Source organism: Drosophila guanche, unplaced genomic scaffold (genome assembly GCF_900245975.1).
Source record: "Drosophila guanche unplaced genomic scaffold, DGUA_6, whole genome shotgun sequence".
NCBI classification, from domain to species: domain Eukaryota; kingdom Metazoa; phylum Arthropoda; class Insecta; order Diptera; family Drosophilidae; genus Drosophila; species Drosophila guanche.
Window position 1 is genome coordinate 6,816,382 of NW_022995747.1, and position 15,212 is coordinate 6,831,593.

Genomic DNA, 15,212 nt, shown 5'->3' on the forward strand with positions numbered 1-15,212 from the left:
CGACTGCTCTTTTGTTGCTTAATTTTTGTGTAATTTTCATTGGCACTGGCTATACCCGGAACTCGTAAAAGACAAATTAGAACCCTACAATATAATCATATGTAGTCTTGTACATTGAATTTACTCTTTATGTATTCATTATCAGCATCAGCATATATCCAAAATGCAGATAGTTCGCACTTAGGGGTATCCATCAGTGCTGCAGCACCATTGTCTCCCATTTTTGTTTAAGGGTAATGAAGCGTTGCCTTGTGGGAAAATTGCAAATAAAAACAAAAGAGAACAACAAAAATTAATTACGTGTCCAGGCGTTGGCTGTGGCTGTGGCTGTGCCTGTGCCTCTCTGCCTATCCCCACCACATGCCATTATTTTTTTTGTTATCCATGAGGTCAAGGGTTAAACATATACACACATGCGGTATTTGTTTACGTACTTGAGCCGAACCTCAAACAATGGTCGACCCACGCTATTGTTTTGAAGATGTAGATTATGCCCCATGAATAGCAGAGTTTTGCTACCCTGGAGCACTCATTATTGAAATTATGAATTATGCATTCATTCAATGATGTTACACTACTCGCACCACACACATCCCCTCTCTCTGGGCACCTTCCAAAAACTGGTTACCCAACTAATTTGAATATAAATTTAGCTCATAAATATATATAAGGCGATTCACGGCAGACGGTGCGGCGCCACCGTTCTGTAACTTTTTTTGGGAAGAAAAACACCAACTACTTGGCGAGAACGAGACGACATCAGGTCAAGCAGTCAAGACAACAACTGCCCCACACAAAAACTACAATAATGCGAAGGAAACACTTAAGCTTTTATGTCAGACATCTATGGATGATGAAAGAGGGCCAGGAGGAGCAGGACGACCAGAAGGTCGGAAGGTTTTTTCTGCCGGTTAATATTTAAACAAAAGTTGTTTTCCTCTCTGTGTTGTCGGGTGTTGCAGCATGTTTTTCTTGTCCTGCCAACTTTTCGGGGGCGTTCACTGGAGAGCATCCTTATCAACATCATCATCAACATCAGCATTACCCTGTCGGCATTCTGGGGCACTTTAGTCTCGCGGCTTGGCATAAATTATGCCGTTAATTAAGTGTCTGTGAAGCTGTTAATAACAAAATGAATGGCAATTATCAGCAAAAAAGATAAATGTAAAGCAGGAAAGTTAAAAATTAAATAAAAATACTTGAGCCTTGACGGACTCCTTTTGTATTTTTTTGTAATGGTCTGTCCTTGTTATTTTCTTGGTTCGAAGCCCTTTCGAAGTCAAGCCACCAAATCTTTTCAATGTCAATAAATTTACATAAATTACAATGTTGAAGGCAAGGACTTTCATATTTTACTTTGAGGTATGACATATCCATGTAGTCGTTCAGCTCTGTGTATTAAAATCAATAAAATAAATTTAATGACCACGATGGATCACACTTTTTGTTATGAAAGAAACCTCTATGCATACATTCTCTTATAAAATGCACAAATAAAATTACCCACAAGAGCCGAAGCTTTATTTCAAAATTCAAGCTTAATTTTTGCCATATTTTCGCACACAATTTTCTATAATTTTCCAATAAATGTTCGTATAAACATATTGAATTACACAATTAAGGTTAAGGACATTCCACATTATATAGAAAAAAGGTCTAAATATGGCATATTATTCGCATAAAATATTTATATAAGTTGGAATACAAATTTGCTAGTAAGGACACACTTTTGGGGGGCAAAAAGCCAATGCCGCAACGATCAAAAATTCTTAAATTTATTCTCATTTGCTGCCAATTGAAACTAAATGAAGTTTTCCCCATGCGTGCTAAAAAATCCTTTTCTCATGGATGGAAAAAGAGTGAAAAATTTAATGAATATTTATTTAAATGAGAGCAAATAAACCTCAATGGAAACTGCATATTTTAAACACCAGTTTTCGAAGTGAAAACATCCAACAGATATCCACGGTTTCTAAAAACTTTTTAGAAATACCTTGCCCCAACTCCTGGAGCTGCCAAAAAAGGATTCGTCGACTTGTGATAAAATCATGTGTTGATTTCCAAGAACAGATACTGTTTTCCGAGAGGAAAACCTTGCTAACTAAATTATTCCCAAGAGACGAGGGCGATACGGGCGTGGCTGTTGAAATGAGTGGGACGTGTTCTCATCGAGCACCGCAGAAAATAACAATTTATGGGCTCCTCCTCCATTGAGGTTGGAGGAGTGAGGACAAGGAGCTGCATTCGGCAGGCAGATGGCAGCTGTGCATGGCAAGTAGGTGTTAAATATTTAATGATTGCCAGAGCGCAAACCGGAGGGCTCCCAAAGCAGCTCCTGCGTTGTTGCAATTCGGTAAGTGCTCCTCCCAACGCTCCTCCACAGACACTCGGATATGGATACAGCAGATACACTGGAGAATCGAGTGCATACAATATGCCGCAATTTATGCGCACAATTGGGCTGCCACGCCCACAATCAAGTCGGCACACGTATTCCATGCCCCATACCAGAGATCGTTGGGGGCAAAACCAAATGCGACCGCAAAACTAATTGAAATTGCCAGCGCAGGCAGTTGCCATTAGTTTGCCTTTTCTTGGTGGTACGATGGATGGTAGGACGGGTTGACAGTTGCGTGATTGTTGCAAGTTCGTGTAACCACAATGAGGCTGTGCCACGCTTGTCTTACACCAGCAATGCGTATTTGTAATTTCCGCACGGCGCGAATAGGCATTGGATTTGCATGGACAATGAGCTCAACTCTTAAGCTCCCTTGCAGCCCATTAGCTGATATTAATTAGTGAAGCAATTAGTAAAGCCAATGGGAACATGATTGTTGAAAAGAGTTTTACATTTCGGGATATGTATTGTTTGCTTAATTTTCTAGCTATTCCGGGATGTGTGCGGGGGCTGTAGGCTTGCAAAGGCTTGCTACTCTTCTTTTCCAACTACTGCTTTTACGCACTCTTTCTAAGTAAGGACTTTAGCCCTTCTTTCTAATTTATAGGCCTTTAGCAGCTGCTTTTAGGATAATACTTTACTTTTGCCCTCTCTTTATGGATACTTTTACTAAAGCAAATCATTCACTTCGTTTTTATGTGCCATCTAACTTTGCTTGTTCCCTCACCAACGGGACAATGAGACAACAGGAAAACAGCCAACGAATATATATGGCCAATACGGAGATAACACAAACAAACAACATGGCAAGAACAATAAAAGGGAAACATCAACTCGAGAAGTCATCATTGGTGGAAGGAGCGGAAACCTTCAATGGAGGGATGGTGGTACGACTGTTTGCCCGACTCGATGGTCTTTTTACAGTCGGGACAATGACAACAATGAGCAGCAATGAAGCGAAATGAATGAGTGTATAAATAAATGAATGCAACGTTTCAATTTCTGTTCGATTGCCGAACGACGGTGCGGACCTTGGACTTTGCTGGGGAATCTCCGCGAAAAAAAGAACACACAATATATGGTAGATACCACTTACCACACAATATTTCTCGCTCTTTTTGGTGCACTCCTTCAGATAGAGATGGGCAATGTCCTTGGTGTAGTTGGTGCAGGGCGTGATGGAGCCCACGCCCTCGTTGTACTGGCCGCACATGTGGCACTTGAGGCCGTCGGCGACTCCCAAGCTGCCGCTGCACAAAACAATGGCCACCAGTAGGGCAGCGACCACCGTGGCCCGACTGGCCCTAAACAGAGGTGTGCCACCCGTCAGGCTGCTGCTGGACATCGAAGCAGAGGCAGATGCTGATGCGGCAACGAGTACTGAGGATGCAGGATGCATGGACGAGGATATGTCCTCGCCGTCGACGGCATTTGTTGACATTGCCTTTTGGTTAGAGCGCGACATTTTCATATGAGTTTCTGACCTTTAACACAAAACACACACACTCACACACACACACACACCGCACACAAAGGAGGAGTCGACGGGCAGACTGACGGAGTGACAAACAGTATGCGTGCACTCACTGAAATTGCAGTTGATTCTCTTTCTTTTTGCTTCTTTCGGTAGCTTTTGTTTCTGTTGTGGTTACTTGATTAATACCTTAATGTACAATGTAGAATGTACTCTATTTGGCTTTCGTCTGCTTGTAACTTTGATGGCCTTCCTTCCGTGTTGTTTATCACCAGCTCCTGCCAAAGGTCAATGTTGGTTGTTTTTGTGTGTGTTTTGAAAAAAACTTGACTGCAAATGAAAGTTGATCTTTAAACGAAATTGCACGTGATGGAGATGAAAGCAAACAGCAGAAGTGTTTCGGCATACTTCAGGCTCAGTACGTAACAGTTCTCATATTCTTGGAATTCTGTTATGAAAACTTTAGCAAATGAAAATAGCTTAGCTGTGAGTTGGTACTTCAAATGGATAAGAGGCAATTTCCACGAATCAAATGAAATTAATCTCTCTAGTTGTGTCAATATAATTAAAAGAGATTTTCTGTGTTACGAGAACATTTGCCTGTCACTGAACGGATTTTGCAATTTCCCTAGAATTGAAATTAATCTATTTAAAGTGTCAATCAATTGATGTGGCAAATTCTGCCCATCTGTAAAGAGAGAACTTTCGAATGCTTTATCATGATCCAATCTTTAGTAGAATGTTATTTATATCCGTGCAGATCTTGAGCTGCACTTTCAATGGAAAACTAATCAGATAACTTTCAAGGAAAGTGTTATGCAGCTCATTCTATGGAAGACATCGACTTAAATCACAAAAGCTGTCGATGCGTAAGCAACTTTTGTGGCATGCACCCAGCATCAGGCCCCCTGGCAGCAGAGAAATGTTACAAATTGCCAAATGCTGCCACGCCCTTTGTTGGGCTGCTGTGAAAGCTCTGGAGCCAGGCTACGACCACACACGGCTGCACGTTTTTCTCAAAACTCAAAAAATTGTTTTCAAATTGCTTTTGTTGTTAGTTAAATGCGTGTCTCTCAGCTAGGGCTGCTGTGTGGCACTGAGGGATGGCTAAAAGTTCTTCTATGTGATTTCTGTGTTGAGTGTTTTCCACGAAATTTCCGGAAAATACAAGGAAAAGTACGTCGGGGGCGACCCAAAATCGTATTACTGCCACCTCGCACCTTTTGGTTGCCTACTGTCGGCTTTGATTTGATTCGGTGAAATATGGATGATGCCTGAGTGCCACACGGAGGAGCACGGGATCAATTCGTGCTCTGTGTCTCAGGTATTTCGAAATTCTAGACAGAGTATCACGCATACGCCATGCTCAACAGCCAATTAACGATTCATTTCAGATCTTTTTTGTTTTCGCTGTGCTTTTAATTAAACGAATGAATGCAATGGTCCATCATAATGGGCGATGGATGGCCTCTCGCATTCTGCTCTTCTCATCCAAATGAAATATATTTTTCTCATTTTTGCATTCTCAATGGCACAGTGTAACCACACAAAAGCACCAACATTGACAAGATCTGTCCGCTGGGATAATCCCAAAAAAAAGGGTTATGGGTTCAGAAATGTTTCGGCTATATTTTGGATATATTTTTCATGTTTTCGTGGATATTTCACAAATGTTTCGTGGATACTCTCTGCGTTTTCAGAAATATTTCACTAGTCTTAGCTTCAGTTCACTCTTTAGTTTTATAATTTACAAAAAAAAGTTTTTCCAAGTCCTCCAATTCTTTCACATTTGAAATGTTTTATTTTATATTTATGGTTGAAGAAATGTTTCTAATCAATATTCAATATTTTAAGATATATTTCATAAGTTTCATCTTTTGCTTTGAGATGTTTCAAATGTTTGGTTAAAACCATTTTGCAGGCTTTTAACGTTTATTTCTTTGTTCACTCTTCAGTTTTTGAACACATTCACTGACCGTTTCTCTAAAATATTTGATTTTCAACTAATTTTTGCTGAGTCCGTCTAACCGTGCGTTTCGTCAGGGTTGAAAATGTTGACTGCAGCGGCTGAAAGCAGAGGAAACAAGAACCGTGCCACAAAAGGCATGACGATGGCGATGCTCGGGTTTTTTTGCGGCAGCTTCGCGTTGCCTTCGTATTGGTCCAGTTGCGCAATGCTGCTCAAACAGTTTTATTCTGCATTTTTGGTGGTACAGTTTAAGAATCGGCGGCGTTGAATGTTTTAGTTCTGTTAGAAATTTATCATTTTTGTTAAAATTATTATAGAAGAGGTTTTAACTTTCAAAAACAACTGAAAATTATAAATAAAACGACTAGAAATTGTAAGGAAATGTGAAAGAAATTAAGATAAAGTTCTTAGCACCTTTTCAGTTTGTTGCAGTTTGAGAGTAACTGCTGTGCCGACCTGCCCGTTACACTGCTTTATCCACCAACGCATTCAAATCCACAGTTTTGTACTGCTAGAGAACGAAGCAGTTCAAACTGCTTTTCAGCAAAGGCCTTGGACTGTTCCCACCAAAGTGCATCGCGCTCCTGAACTGTTCTCACTTCACATTATATTTCATACAAAATGCAACCGTAAGCTCGTACCGAACCTGTCACGGCTTGCACCTAGGAAATCCCATTCTTTATTCCTTATTTGCTTTCAATATTGAAATAAAAAATCCGATTGCCTTATCAACCGCCACGAGCAATGTCAGTGGACTGCCAACCAATGATTTATGGGGCAGGTGTGAGAGATACGTCTTTAGAATTTATTGGTTGGAATTTCCGTAACTATGCCAATATGATTTGGCTCTTTTTAATCCAGTCAATGTACTGGGAGACCTTACAGTAGACACCCGGGAAGGGCGCCACAGTGCAGGGCTTGATGCTCCACGAAACGATGCCCACCTGCTGGCCGCCGTAGAGGAGGGGGCCGCCCGAGTCGCCGCTGCACTGTCCCATGCCACCCTCATCGACACCACCGCAAATGTGGTAACGGGGATCCGTGGCTCCCTTATGCCGAGTAGTGCATTCCTCATCCGAGTAGACTTTCAGATCAACCTCCTGGAGTGTGGTCTGGATGGTGCCGCCAGTCTAAAGGTATAACAAAATAATATTTAGGGCTTGCTGTGGAGAGTCCTGAGAAGCTCAAAACCTACCGCATTTAGACCCCAGCCAATGAGCACACCCTCGCCGCCATTATCCGTCTGAGGAGTGGCAAAGGCAAGCGCTGGGAGCTTCACGGGCGCCACAGTAATAAAATCGAACACGAACGGCACCTGCACCATCAGCAGCGAAATATCGTTGGCATAGTTATTGTAGGGATTGTACAATTCATGCTGGATGATTTTCTTCACACCGACGACATGGGGACCCGCGGAATTGATCTTTGTCACTCCATACTGCACGGAGAGCTGATTCGCGGTGCGACCGTCAGTGCAATGGGCGGCAGTCATGACAAACTGCTGAGAGACGATGGAGCCACCGCAGGAATGCGAACCGGTTGGACCACGCAGCGATATCTGAGAGTTGAAACACAGCCGTAGGAACTGTTTATCAGTAATCCATCATCCGTACACCTTACCACAAAGGGATAGGCCTCGATGCTAGAGTCCGTGCCATTGACCACACGACCATTAGGGGGCGCCGCCTGGCCCAAGCCAACAATGGCCAAAAGTACAAGCGCTGCCAGCGAAAGATCTTTATGCGACAACATTTTAGAGCAGAACATGTACACTCGCCACTTGGCCACACGCTTATATAGAGCGCCTTGGCCACTGCCAATATCGGACTGCGCACTGATTATGATTGTTTATGATCCCTGATTAGAGGAGAGCGAAGGCGCTGGCTATGGCTATCGCGGCCGGTACGAGTATCTTCAGTGACATCAAACGATGCTTTGTTCGGTTATCAATTAAACAGTTTTAATCAAATTAAGAACAATGAACAAAAGAAGGCATAGTTTTGGGGGATTCGACCTTCCGTGGAATGTGTTGGTTCTCTTGATGTTGAGCTTAAAATACAAAATTGTCAGGATATAAAACTTAACAACATTTTAAAACGAAAGAAAACAAAACAATTACAATTGTTAAAAGAGAGGAAGGCCATCAATGTTAAGGCTAATACCGCTGTTCCGTAATGAAACTTTGGCATGATTTGTACATACAATTAAAATACTTGAAAATAGTTTCGTTTGGGGAAGCGTTACAAAAAGCTGCTGTGGTTCTGTTGTACATAGAAAGCAAATCTATTATAGATATATCTCTGTATATAAGAAGGCTACGTGTCTATGCGATGTACCTCTAACATCGGTCTACAAAAATACTCTAACAAGTGCGCACCAGGCGCCGAAAAATTGCTCATCATTTCTGTTTTTGTTTTTGTCCTCTTTTTTTGTTACTACTACTGTATGCTGCAGCTGCGTACCGTGGACAACTTCTGTTCCTCCTCGTCCAAGTTCTTCGCGCTCAATATACTCTTGATGCTTTCCGCCTCCTTCATCCAAAACTCCAACTAAAATAAGGCGAAAATGAGCATTATAGCGCAGCAAAAATTATATAAATTATCATACCTGTTGCAATAATAGATTGCGACGCTCTCCCTTTGGTTCATTGTTCACGAAAGAAACCAGAATGCCCAGCGCTGAGGTATACGACTCCAGAGCTGCGTCCAGCTTCCGTTCGTACAGATAGAGCTCTCCCTTGCGTCCGATTTCCAGGCCTGTTTTCAGGGACGGACTAGAGTTCGACAAGGCAACTAAAATGGTATCCAAACATTAATTATAAGCCCAACAACTCTTATGCTCCTCCGCATACATAGCTGCTTGTAGCGCGCATCTGGCTCCAGCATTTCAGTCACACGCGAACCACTGGGCTGTGGCTCTGCGGTGTGGGGAGCCTCTGTGGAATGTCCGGCTGCTAGTGCAGCGGCAGCTGCCTTCTGTTGCCGCATTGCCAGCTGTTTGTACTCATCCTCGATTATGCAGTTCTTGATCTCCTCGGCGCGCTTCATGTAGGTCAGAGCTCGGTTGCGCAGGGCCTGCCGCTTGGGGGCATCCGACTCCTCCGTGATCAGCGGCACAAAATATTGCAGCGCGCTGCAGTATAGATAATAAGCCTCCTTGTAGTTGTGCTTCTCATCGTATTCACACGCCTGGGTGACCAGATCGATGGCCTTCTTCAGCGTGTGCTCCGTGGGAAACGTCTTGAGATCTAGAAACGGATGCGCAAAGAAATCCGCAAAGGAAATGCGTGCCGTTGGCTCGTGGGCCAGCAGGCGTCGCAAGAGATCGTGACACTCGTTGCTGATGCGAGCATTTGGTGGCAGTGTGATGGGTTCAGCGTTGCGTATCTTCAGCAGCAGCTCCTCAATGGTCCGCGAGCTATATGGCGCCTTGCCGAACAGGCACTCGTACAGGATCACGCCAATGCTCCAGAGATCCGCCTTGGCATCGTACTGATGCTTGCGCACAATCTCCGGTGCCATGTACAGCGGTGATCCCTTCAGCTGCTGATTGATCTCGCCCAGCTTCAGGTGCTGGGCAAATCTAAGGAGAGAGATAAGAGTTGGAGCAATCTTTTGGCATGGGTTTCCGTCTGTTTACCCAAAGTCAGCTACTTTAAGAGAGACATTGTTGGCTCCTCGTGTGAGGAGAAGGTTCTGGGGCTTCAGGTCAAAGTGGGACACATCATTGGCCCGCATATACTGCACGGCGGCGGCCAACTGGCGTAGAAAGTAGCGGCAGGTGGTCTCCGGCAGGGCCTTCTTGGTGCGTATAAAAGCAGACAGGTTGCCGGCATTGCAGTACTCCAACACAATGTAAATGTTCCTAGCGCAAAGACTTATCAGCATGAGTAACTGTATTATGTGGTTGCTATCCACCCGTGTACATACTTATCGTCCCAGAAGAAATCCTGCAACGTAACAATGTACTTGTGTTTGAGGTCCCTGAGGAGGCGTATTTCCGTTATTAGATTCTCCCGCGAGGTTTGCGATAGCGATGACATTTCCACATACTTGATGGCGTGATAAGTGCGCTGCTTCTGCAAATGGTTAAATGTTGTACATTTTAATCAGCTAATTGAACGAAAAGTGTTTGTGCGTGTGTGTGTGTTTGGTTTGTGCATGTGACCCACTTTGTGGCGCGCTTTGTAGACGGATGCATAGCTGCCCACTCCAAGTTTCTCGAGTATATCATAGTCCGTGATGCGCGGCAGTGACATGTGGATGTGGTCATTTAATTCAATTGTTGTTAGCTGCACAATAATTGTTTGTTTGTTTTTTGGTAGTCAAGCAGTGTGGATAACGACGAAAAGAGTAACATAACCCACTTAAGCCCCCTGCTTTTGAACAGAGTTAACACCTTGACTAGCCAAGCAAAATAATGCTGTTTGTATATCTATCCCTAAAAAAAATAATTTAGAGGGAAGTTATAAATACTACTCTCTTTTTGTTTATAGCTAATTGTATTCCTCGATTTTGATTTTAATATTTTCATATTAATTTTTTTTGGATTTTGAATAAATTAAGTTTTAACAAAAAAATGTAAACTAAAAATAAAAGCATTAAACGTAAGTAAGGAAATGTTACGTTGCGTCATTGAGCCACTTGTTGCTTGTCTGGAGTGTCTGCTGTACAAGAGGGGCTTAAGTGGGCTAAGTTCCTTTTCTTCCTCGGTATATTTACGGTATTTTTTTTAAATGAAAAGGTATATTTTGGTATATTTCTGAGGCTCAGGCGGTATATTTTGTTGCCACACAACGGTCGCACTAAAAACAGCTAATTCTTTAATTTGTTTAAGGTAAATAAATGCAAAGATGCATTAAATATGCACAACATGAACATACCAGGTGTTGCAACAGCTCTGTAGTTACAGCTGGTGCATAAGTGTTTGTCAAACGTGTGAATTTGGCGTTCAAAGTTTCTCGATTTCAAGCCAAGCTTGGGGCGTGCATTGGGGCGACACACCCAAAATAACAAATTAAGCAAACACGCCCTACAGACTATCGCAATGTTTAAAATCTGTTGCTTACTTCTGCTTTATTAACGTTCTCCTGCAGTTATTTTATAGACTGTTAACCGATAACTACTGCTGCACTACGTGACGTCACTTGCAAGGCTTCAAGATGAATTACGGCAGGAAAACGCCCTCCACATATCGCTCCAATCCCTCGGTGTACTCCCATGCCACAGGAAGGTATGTATTTTATAGATAATGCTCCAACGATGGGCTTGAATATCTAGCGTATTGCCTATCCCTGTAGATCCTCGACAAATCTGCACTCGAAGATGTCGCGTTCGACGAGGTCTGTAAGGATTCCCTGGTACCAGCGGCCGCTGCTCAAGAACAACCAGTATATTGATATACAAAAGGGTGCCATGCTCATTGGCCTGTTTGCCATTGTAAGACTTTAATACTGAGCCCTAACTCCGTGTATTAATCTCCTGTTCGTTGCAGTTCCTTTCACTGTTTACCATTGCCTCGAGCATCTTTGATATCTACTGCTATGCCATGGCCGCGCCTGGGTCCACACATTATGGCTACTACATCATATCCTATGAGTTTGTCTATGTGGGAAATAAGCATGGTATGGAATCGAAAGGAAACCCATTTTAACACACAAATAACTTTAAATTCCTTTCAGTGCGCAACATGTTGATTGTGTTTGCCCTGTTCTCCTTGATCATGGCCTTAATTAACTTTGTGACCAGCGTACTGCTGTGCGTGGCGCTTCGCAAGGTAAGTTGTGGGCTTGATGATGGTGCTATAAAACATTTGCATGGATTTCATTTACATTTCTCATTGCCCGAAAGCAAGAAAAACTGGGAGCACAGAAACGTTTACTGAGCAAACGGGTAACAAATGCATCCAGCACAATCATGAATCAAGAAATTTTGCACTTGTACCCCAACCCCCCACAACCAATTGGCGCATTTCCTGCTTTGTTTATATAGTAATCGCCATCTGATTCCTCTCACTTGTCAGGAATACGAGCGGAAGGTGATGCCCTGGCTGTGGACCTTTGCTGTGTTCACCGTCTGGCGTGCCCTAGCGCTGATCTTCTTTGCCATTGTCAATGATTTGTACTTTGCCTACAATGTGATAATGGTGATACTGTGGAGCATCTTCTGTCTGTTCTCCATCTATGGCTGGGCCGTGGTCTATTCGCTGTTCTTGGAACTGGTGGATCTCACCAAATTGGAGGATCTGGCTCATTTACGCGCAAGTTTCTGTGTTAATACACACATACAGCATATACCTAATGATTATTTCTTGTTGCAGATGGGTACAATGGCCTCGCTGCATGCCTCTACAGCTAATTCGCTCGCTGGTTCACGCCCCACAACTCCTCATAGCACCGTCTCCACAATGCCCGTTGGCTAGGAATCCTATTCTCTATATGGGATTAATCACAACGAAATTGCACAAACCATACCGTCCAAAAGCTGCACCAGACTACACCCCCGATGCGCTTTCTTTCCACGAACCAGCATTTAAATATTTAAAAGTGTGTGCATTCCATCCAACAGTATAGTGCCTTAAAGATGCGTCTATTGAAAACCACAAATTTTATACACGAATCTGCATGAATAGTTATTAAGTTTTAATCCGTCCAACAGTGCATCTGTATCTGTGTGTTCTCTAATGTTTTTTTATATTGTTAAAGAATCTCTCCGCCTTTATGTATGACAACATATAGTGTTTTTATATACATATGTATGTATTCTGTGTACAATCCGAACAGTAGCTATATTTGTATTTAAAGTACTAAGCGACAAGCAATTATACAAAACAAAATACAAACATAAATTAGTTTGGTTAATGATGGATCTTGGTCGTTGGAATGGATCATTTTCCGGGCGTTGACCATACGCCCACCCTTAAAAAGCAATACATCTCATTCTCGGATGAGGCACAGTGAAGCCAACAGGGAATTTATGGCACAATTTAGGGTTACCCCAATGAGAGAAATGAAACAATTGTTAATCCAAGATTCGACACTCTTTTGTCAGTACATCTAAATAGAGATGATCTCTCAGAGTTAATGATCACAGTTCACTTATGGGACAATTATCAGGCGTTTACCATACGCCCACCATTGAAAAGTAATTCATCTCAAATCATGATGATTCATTTAGACAATAAAAGGCACAGTGGTGCAACAGCTGCTCAAAGTTAACCGCTGTAAATTCAGAGAAGAGGAGTCCAGCTTATGGGGGGGGGGGGGGGGGCTCCCTATTAATCACTTGGATGAACTTCAATTGTATTTCACTTCCAAGGAACAATCTTTGAAGCACATTTGCTGCTGGACTTTCCATGAGTGTGCAATGTGCGAAGCGAACGCATTTACTGGTCATTAACACCCGAAAATATATTATGAGCCCCACACAAACGTGGGCAAAGTGGGGCAGTTCAAGAGCACAGGCGACACAGGCACAGATACAGACGCGAGCAAACGCGATGGAACTTGTAGATGTGTGGATGCGTGTGTGGAGGCCAAACAAAGTTCAATCAACTGTTTTTGTTAATCATGACGACGGCGACGACTCTTTCTATAGAGGGGTGTTGGTGGTGCATCGGTTAACCGGAGTTTCCTCCCTCCTTAACCCCACACGACTGCAATACTTTCACGGCCTGCTGCTAATGATGGCGCATTCAGGTTTCACTCTATCATCAGCAGGGGGTGAGCGCATCGCAGCCCACTGGGTTAATTTAAACAATTGCAATTGGGCTTCGGCTGGAAAACAAACTACGTCATAATCTATCAACACTGGAGGGGAGAGGAATAGTCTTTGTTCCTCTCTCTGTATCAGCTGTAGAACGCCATTTGTTGCATGCGCCATTGACTTATCATCAACATCAGAAATCAGGAAGAAGCAACCAACCTACCCCCCTGCAAACCAAGCAAACAATTGCTGGGGGGATTGCTACGCATTAAAGTTTAACAAATTGCGTTGTCTCCAAGTCCTGAGGTTGCACTCTCGCACTCTCGCACTCTCACTCTCCCCCTTGCTCTGTCACTCACACAGCTGTTGATCACACCGCAAACGGTAAATGTTCTTGTCGTGCACCTGTCGTCCCGTTCCTTTCCCCACAGGTTGAATGCACCAAAGCAAAATGGGATAAACCCAAAGTGCATTAGTGTAGGGTGAGGTATTTTCACGGAGCGCTCTTTATGATAAATGATACGTAACATAACATAGGGTTGAAGTTGTAAAATTGTCTGTGCGTTTGGGAATTGTTGACACACCTTGGGATAAACAAAAATTGTTAGCGAGATGGAGTGAGTGCGTCTAAAACATATGCACGAAGCTTTAGTCTGTTCCTCTTTCACCTTGTCCGATTTGCTTCCACATGCTCAATTTATGGTCCTTTTCCCCATATGGCTGTACAATGCACTCGCTCTCACACTCAACCTCGTACCAAAGTAGCATTCATGCATGTACACATGCATGTGAAAATTCACCCTCTGCTGTAGCTTCCCCTGCTCCGTTATACATATGTACATGGTACATTTTGTAAGACGCACCTTGTTATCAATCAGCTCTTGTACGCATTGTTTGTGCCACCTTTGTCTTTTGCACTGCGTCATTTCCAACGGGGCACTATGCAACGGTTGCCTCTGTATCAGACTCTCCCTCCCACCTCTGCTGATTGTTAAGGCTATTCACCACGCCATGTTATGCCACCCCCACACACATAGAGAAGTGCAGAGCAGGGTGCCTTTGTATTGAGTGGGAGTTGCCTATTTTTTCGTTCCTCTTTTTACAGACGCAATGGAAGAAAACTAGACAACTGCCATGGGAGCTCTCTCTCTGGAGTCGCACCTTGCCTGAATACACCTTGATTGACGTGACTTTTGCCCAACTTTTTCTGTTATCTCTGGCTGCGGGCAATACGTGTGTTTGTATTTTCCCACCTCACCATCAACGCTAGCTGCGACGCTGACAGCGCAATTGTTGCTATTGCTAAAAACAGGAAATAATTTTCGTTTTCTATAGAAAACACTGCCAGCGCGGTCGCTGCCGACGTTACCTTCGCTGGCGTCGCTGTTGCGTGTCTGATATTTTATTTTTAACGCTCTGCGACTTTAAATTTTTGTTCCTCTTATTTTACGTCTCGCATAATTTTCGTAGCTCTTTCGTAGCCTTGCTGGAACCCCCGCACAGGGTTTCCACGGAGTTCGTTAGCTTTGCGCTCTTATTTATGTATGTGTGTATGTATTTGGCTGGAATTTCAATTTGTTATTATTTTTATCAACCAAAAAAGTCGTCGGCCGCAAGGTTAGTGCAGAGCGCATGTCGTAAGACCTGAAACTTCCGTTGAAGTATCTA

At 43.2% G+C, this 15,212-nt stretch overlaps 4 protein-coding genes across 6 annotated transcripts in view; 1 reads left to right on the forward strand and 3 right to left on the reverse strand.

The window, feature by feature from the left end:
* Window positions 1-5,950, reverse strand: part of LOC117582807 — a 29,343-nt gene extending 23,393 nt beyond the window's left edge. The window contains exons 1-2 of one of the 2 annotated variants that reach the window (XM_034270838.1): window positions 5,849-5,950; window positions 3,495-4,150 (exon numbers count right to left, since the gene is read on the reverse strand). In XM_034270838.1, coding sequence (XP_034126729.1) covers window positions 3,495-3,869 — 375 coding nt within the window. In that variant the 5' untranslated portion in view covers window positions 3,870-4,150; window positions 5,849-5,950. Of the gene's footprint in view, window positions 1-3,494; window positions 4,203-5,848 lie in introns of both variants that reach the window. The other variant, XM_034270840.1, reaches the window with a different exon arrangement.
* Window positions 5,951-6,623: 673 nt separating this feature from the next.
* On the reverse strand, window positions 6,624-7,611 carry LOC117582805 (chymotrypsin-2). The gene is made up of 3 exons (XM_034270836.1): window positions 7,462-7,611; window positions 7,037-7,399; window positions 6,624-6,971 (listed from the first exon to the last, which is right to left on the reverse strand). Exons 1-3 carry the CDS (start codon window positions 7,606-7,608, stop codon window positions 6,669-6,671), a joined length of 813 nt encoding a protein of 270 aa, XP_034126727.1. The 5' UTR covers window positions 7,609-7,611; the 3' UTR covers window positions 6,624-6,668.
* Window positions 7,612-7,762: 151 nt separating this feature from the next.
* On the reverse strand, window positions 7,763-10,175 carry LOC117582804 (serine/threonine-protein kinase ULK3). 2 transcript variants are annotated; one of them, XM_034270834.1, is made up of 7 exons: window positions 10,013-10,175; window positions 9,771-9,919; window positions 9,481-9,705; window positions 8,693-9,423; window positions 8,449-8,633; window positions 8,304-8,390; window positions 7,763-7,890 (listed from the first exon to the last, which is right to left on the reverse strand). In XM_034270834.1, the coding sequence occupies exons 1-7, from the start codon at window positions 10,097-10,099 to the stop codon at window positions 7,792-7,794; spliced, it is 1,563 nt and encodes a 520-aa protein (XP_034126725.1). In that variant the 5' UTR covers window positions 10,100-10,175; the 3' UTR covers window positions 7,763-7,791. The 2 variants fall into 2 exon arrangements, with proteins under 2 accessions (XP_034126725.1, XP_034126726.1); XM_034270835.1 differs by lacking the exon at window positions 7,763-7,890 and having other exon boundaries at window positions 8,256-8,390; window positions 10,013-10,174.
* A 438-nt stretch (window positions 10,176-10,613) lies between these two features.
* Window positions 10,614-12,678, forward strand: LOC117582806. The gene is made up of 7 exons (XM_034270837.1): window positions 10,614-10,677; window positions 10,937-11,073; window positions 11,141-11,279; window positions 11,335-11,464; window positions 11,522-11,616; window positions 11,863-12,099; window positions 12,160-12,678. Exons 2-7 carry the CDS (start codon window positions 11,003-11,005, stop codon window positions 12,259-12,261), a joined length of 774 nt encoding a protein of 257 aa, XP_034126728.1. The 5' UTR covers window positions 10,614-10,677; window positions 10,937-11,002; the 3' UTR covers window positions 12,262-12,678.
* The last annotated feature ends 2,534 nt before the right edge of the window (window positions 12,679-15,212 follow it).

What these genes read in the sequence shown, in the direction of transcription:
- LOC117582805 (XM_034270836.1), bottom strand. Translation starts at nt 7,608, where the DNA reads ATGTTCTGCTCTAAAATGTTGTCGCATAAAGATCTTTCGCTGGCAGCG. An exon ending in TCGAGGCCTATCCCTTTGTG is followed by an intron (nt 7,400 to 7,461) that starts GTAAGGTGTACG and finishes TTCAACTCTCAG; the next exon opens with ATATCGCTGCGTGGTCCAAC. An exon ending in TTGGCTGGGGTCTAAATGCG is followed by an intron (nt 6,972 to 7,036) that starts GTAGGTTTTGAG and finishes TTATACCTTTAG; the next exon opens with ACTGGCGGCACCATCCAGAC.
- LOC117582804 (XM_034270834.1), bottom strand. Translation starts at nt 10,099, where the DNA reads ATGTCACTGCCGCGCATCACGGACTATGATATACTCGAGAAACTTGGA. An exon ending in CTTAAAGTAGCTGACTTTGG is followed by an intron (nt 9,424 to 9,480) that starts GTAAACAGACGG and finishes CTCTCTCCTTAG; the next exon opens with ATTTGCCCAGCACCTGAAGC. An exon ending in AGGAACAGAAGTTGTCCACG is followed by an intron (nt 7,891 to 8,303) that starts GTACGCAGCTGC and finishes TTGTATTTTAAG; the next exon opens with CTCAACATCAAGAGAACCAA.
- LOC117582806 (XM_034270837.1), top strand. Translation starts at nt 11,003, where the DNA reads ATGAATTACGGCAGGAAAACGCCCTCCACATATCGCTCCAATCCCTCG. An exon ending in TGTGCGTGGCGCTTCGCAAG is followed by an intron (nt 11,617 to 11,862) that starts GTAAGTTGTGGG and finishes CTCACTTGTCAG; the next exon opens with GAATACGAGCGGAAGGTGAT. An exon ending in AGGATCTGGCTCATTTACGC is followed by an intron (nt 12,100 to 12,159) that starts GCAAGTTTCTGT and finishes TTCTTGTTGCAG; the next exon opens with ATGGGTACAATGGCCTCGCT.